At 26.2% G+C, this 4,450-nt stretch overlaps 1 protein-coding gene across 1 annotated transcript; it reads left to right on the top strand.

Moving 5' to 3' along the window:
* Window positions 1–234: 234 nt before the first annotated feature.
* On the top strand, window positions 235–3,999 carry LOC150033727 (protein DOWNY MILDEW RESISTANCE 6-like). Its single transcript, XM_090318324.1, has 2 exons — window positions 235–570; window positions 3,596–3,999. The coding sequence occupies exons 1-2, from the start codon at window positions 367–369 to the stop codon at window positions 3,848–3,850; spliced, it is 459 nt and encodes a 152-aa protein (XP_090174450.1). The 5' UTR covers window positions 235–366; the 3' UTR covers window positions 3,851–3,999.
* Window positions 4,000–4,450: the final 451 nt, after the last annotated feature.

The following is a 4,450-nucleotide window of genomic DNA, read 5'->3' as shown; positions in this document are numbered from 1 at the left end:
GAATATAACTTTATATTGCAAGAAACATGTTTATAATTTTTTTAAAAAAACCATAAAAAGTATAGAAAATGTATTTAAAATCCAAACCCTTGGAGAAAAAAAAAAAAAAAAAGAAAATGAATCAAATGAAAACAAACAAGTAGTGAAATAAATAAATATTAGGGCAAGTTGCAAGTTTTGAGGTTTGTATTAATATAAGTCTTCTGTTGCAGCAAGTTGCATATATCTATTTAATGCCATGAAGAAAAAGGGGGAGAAGCCAACTGAAAGAAGAAACCTCTCTACTATATAGAGCTTGAGTCCTTAAAAGTTTAGGACATTATCAAATCATCTATTGTGAGCAAAATTTTAAATAGTAAGTACAATATGGGAGATGCTAATAAGTTTGTAGCCAATTGGGAAGGTGTTAAATCGGTACCGGAAAGTTATGTGTATCCGCCGGGGAAGAGGCCCGGGAACGTCGTTGTTCCGATGGAGAACGCTATTCCGGTGATTGATCTCTCTATGCAAGACCGAAATCTTCTTATTCGCAAAATCCTCGATGCATCTAAAGAATTTGGATTTTTTCAGGTTTGAAAGCTACTCTCGTATATTATCTCTTGTCTTTTTCATCTTTTCCTTTCGTTTAAGGTATATAAAAATGTTTTATTTTTGTTTCTAAACTTTTGTGCAGAATTGAGTTATGAAAATGTTTCTTAATTTAAATTAAGTAAATCTTCAACAACCATTTATCAATAAATTTAAAAATGTTTGAATTTAAAATTTTAGTGACAAAAAGATTTTTGGTAAATAAAGTTCATGAATATGTCAATTCTGAAAATAGTTAATTAGTTTTGGTATAAAGTTTTACTGAAAAATTAGATGTTGGAATCTTCTTTTTCTTTTTCCTTTTTTTTTTTTTTTTTTTTGGCCTTTTTGTTTCTTCTTGCTTGGGAATATGTCCCTATTTCCCATTTGGGGTTCAAGTGTTTGGTATGAATATGCCTTGGAAGCTTAATTTTTTCCCAGTGTTGTCAAAGGAAAATTCTTATAAATAGAAAATTTTAAAAATATTTATATTTTATAATAAAATGTTTTAAAAATGTTTTGTATTTTCGAAATTTTTTTGTTAAATATTTTTAAATATTTTTTATATTTAAAAATAACTCGTTGTCAAATTATATTATATTACACATACATATATACATATAGATATATACATAGTTTCTATGAGCAACAAATATCTTTTATTAATCTTTGAAGTTTAGGTTCGTTAATTTTCTTTGGTATTCTTACTATCATCTTCACATTTCTTAAAAAAATATATTTTAAATTATTTCTAATCAGTTCAAAGAACAAAGCTATTTTTTTAATCTCGTTTGATGATGATTTCATCTTTAATTACATGTTTTTAAAATTTATGCTAGTTTTCTATCCATTTTTCAATTGTAATTTTTACGTTTCTTAATGGAACACAATTAAATTCTCAATCAACTCCTAAAATAAGAACTACTTTCCTTAGTTTCCAAATCTGATTTAGACTTTTGAAAACAATAGTAGAAAGTGGATAAGGAAACATATAAATCTATGGGTGGTAATAGCATTTCTAAGCTTAATTTTTAAATCAAATGATTACCAAACGAAACTAGTTTTTCAGAACCTCGCTTGATTGTTTTTTAAAACATTAATAGAAATGATGTAATAAACAAAGAAAACATATAGGTATATGAGTAGTTTGAGTCTCGTTTGGTAAACATGTAGTTTTTTGTTTTTTGTTTTTGAAAATTAAACTTATAGATACTACTTCCACCTCAAAATTTCTTTTTTTGTTAACTACTTTTTACCAATTGTTTAAAAAAACTACTAAAAAATTAGTTTTTATTTTTGGAATTTGACTAAGAATTAAGAAAGATGCAAATCATTGTAAGAAATAGATAGGAAATAGGCTTAATTTTCAAAAATCAAAACAAAAAAAAAAAAATAGTTACCAAGCAAAACCTTATTTAATAAGCTTAGCTTTTCAAAAACAAAATGTTTATCAAACGAGATCTTAATATCTTAATGCGTGACTATCAAATTAAACAAATAATGTCAATGTATATAACCAATTAAAGGACATAGCTTGAAACATCAGTCATCACCATATTTACTCTTTCTTTCTTTTTTTTTTTTTTTAATTTCCTTTTGCAAGACAAAGAAACTCTCCATATTTTCTACCTTACTAAAGATTTCAATACTCTCCACTTTCAATAATCTAAATCACTTCCTATAATTTTACTTTTATATTCCATTAAAAATGTTTGATGTACACACCTATAGGAAGATCTTCATTTTTAACTATTGCAAGGAGTTAAATCACATCCCAAACATTATTTTAGGTGAAAGATGTCACATGAATATAATTTAATATAACCTAAAGATAGAAGAGAGAGAGAGGATGAGTTAACTTAACATGAGCATTAAAAGAGACATTAATAATGACAATAAACCAAAATGCCAACTCTATTTAAGATTCAAAAGTTGGCAGTGACATTGAATAATAATTAGTTCATAATTCTTAAATCCAAAGTGTTAAAAATGTGTTCTATTGAATAGGTCAATATTGTAAGTTTGTAGTCAACGATTAATTGAAAAGTAAAAATCGCTAAAGGCCTATTTGGTATGCAACTCAGATTCTGTTTTATGTTTTCATACCAACTCAGATTCTGTTTTATGTTTTTAAATTTACTGAATATAGTCAATATGTATTTGGTTGGCAGCCTGGATTCTGTTTTCGGATTCTGTGATTCAAACTGTGCAAATTCTAAAACTAACTTTTTTATGTTTTCAAAGTATCTTGATTTTGAATGCAAAGTTTTAAAATACAAAATTATATTAAAAAGAAAAAAAACAATAACAATTATAGTATTTCATGTTATAAACTCAACTATTTTTGTTAAATTAAAATATGTAATACATAATATATTATATGACATTACAAAATAATAATTATACAAAAATTTTGACAATAAGTTCATAAATTAATTAGTATTAGTTTATATTCAACCTAGTATTTAATAGGTAACTATAATTAGTTTTACAATTTATAAATATATTTTCAAACATATTTTAAAAATATGTTTAAATTAGAGTTTAATTTCTGAATGTGCTACCAAACATATATTTGAAAATATGAAATACAATTATGTTTTTTTTAATCCCTTGTTTTCAAGATTTTGTTTTCAAATTGTCTACCAAACAGACTCCAACTAGTTGAGAGTTATGTATATTGTATATCAATTTCAACTATTTTGATTCATTCTTCTATTGAAATATTTTGAATCTTTTATTAGGCGGTGTAAATGCAGCACAATATGTCTTGGTGGAGGCTCGTTGACCCAAAACCTAATTTATATTCATTTATGCATTATTTATGAGTTTGGCCCTAGGATTTAAAAGAGTGCACTAGATATAAACTCTCTAACCCTAAAGGCACCTTTACGACCTATATTTATAATATTCTCTCTAGTAATAAACTACTCTCTCCTTATGTCTGTGGATGTAATTAATACACTGTTTGTAATCTCTGTTTTCCTTACTTTCTTTAATTATCGAATTTCTTAACATCCTATTTTAGGTAATAAACCATGGAGTGTCGAAAACTGTATCCGGGGAGACGATGAGGATATTCAAGGAATTTCACGCGATGTCAGGGCCGGAGAAGGCGAAGGAATGCTCTAAAGACCCTAACAGAAGTTGCAGAGTTTACACAAGCAGTGAAAATTATATGAAGGAACAAATTCACTGTTGGAGGGATGCTTTGATTTTCAATTGTCATCCTTTGGAGAAATATGTTCATTTTTGGCCTCAAAATCCCCCCAAATACAGGTAAAAATAACACAAAATATTACACCTTCATTTAATGAACTAACTCAAATTTGAAGGAACAATTTTGATTATTTATCAATACTTTTTAGAAAACTTCTACTTGACATCTACCATATCTCACATTCTTAGAATGAAATAACTCAAATTATTTATTAATTTATAGAAATTTGTGTGCTTCATTTTAAAAAAATAGTTAGGTGGTTGGATAAGTGTTATAATGATGGTAGTGTATGATTTATTGTAGCTCTATATTAAAGATATAGTTAGATGTACTTTGTCATCCAATATATAGATCATGATTGATGTCTAGTGAGTTCGACTAACAGGAATTATGATCTATTCTAACAAATTATCGTTCACGTCAATTGATGTATCTTAAAAGTTACTTACATTTTTATAGGACTATTTTTAAATATAGAAAAATAAATCAAAATATTTACAAAATATAGCAAAATTTTAGAACTATCAATGATAGACGCTGATAGACTTCTATCCGTGTCTTCTATCATCGTCTATCATTGATAATTCAAAAAATTTTATATCTTGTAAATATTTTAAATAGTTTTACCATTTAAAATAATTTTCCTTTTTTATATGAATTATC

Source organism: Benincasa hispida, chromosome 9, assembly GCF_027475165.1.
Source record: "Benincasa hispida cultivar pf3 chromosome 9, pf3_genome.v1.1, whole genome shotgun sequence".
In the NCBI taxonomy this organism is placed as follows: domain Eukaryota; kingdom Viridiplantae; phylum Streptophyta; class Magnoliopsida; order Cucurbitales; family Cucurbitaceae; genus Benincasa; species Benincasa hispida.
This window is presented reverse-complemented; position numbering and strand designations above follow the sequence as displayed.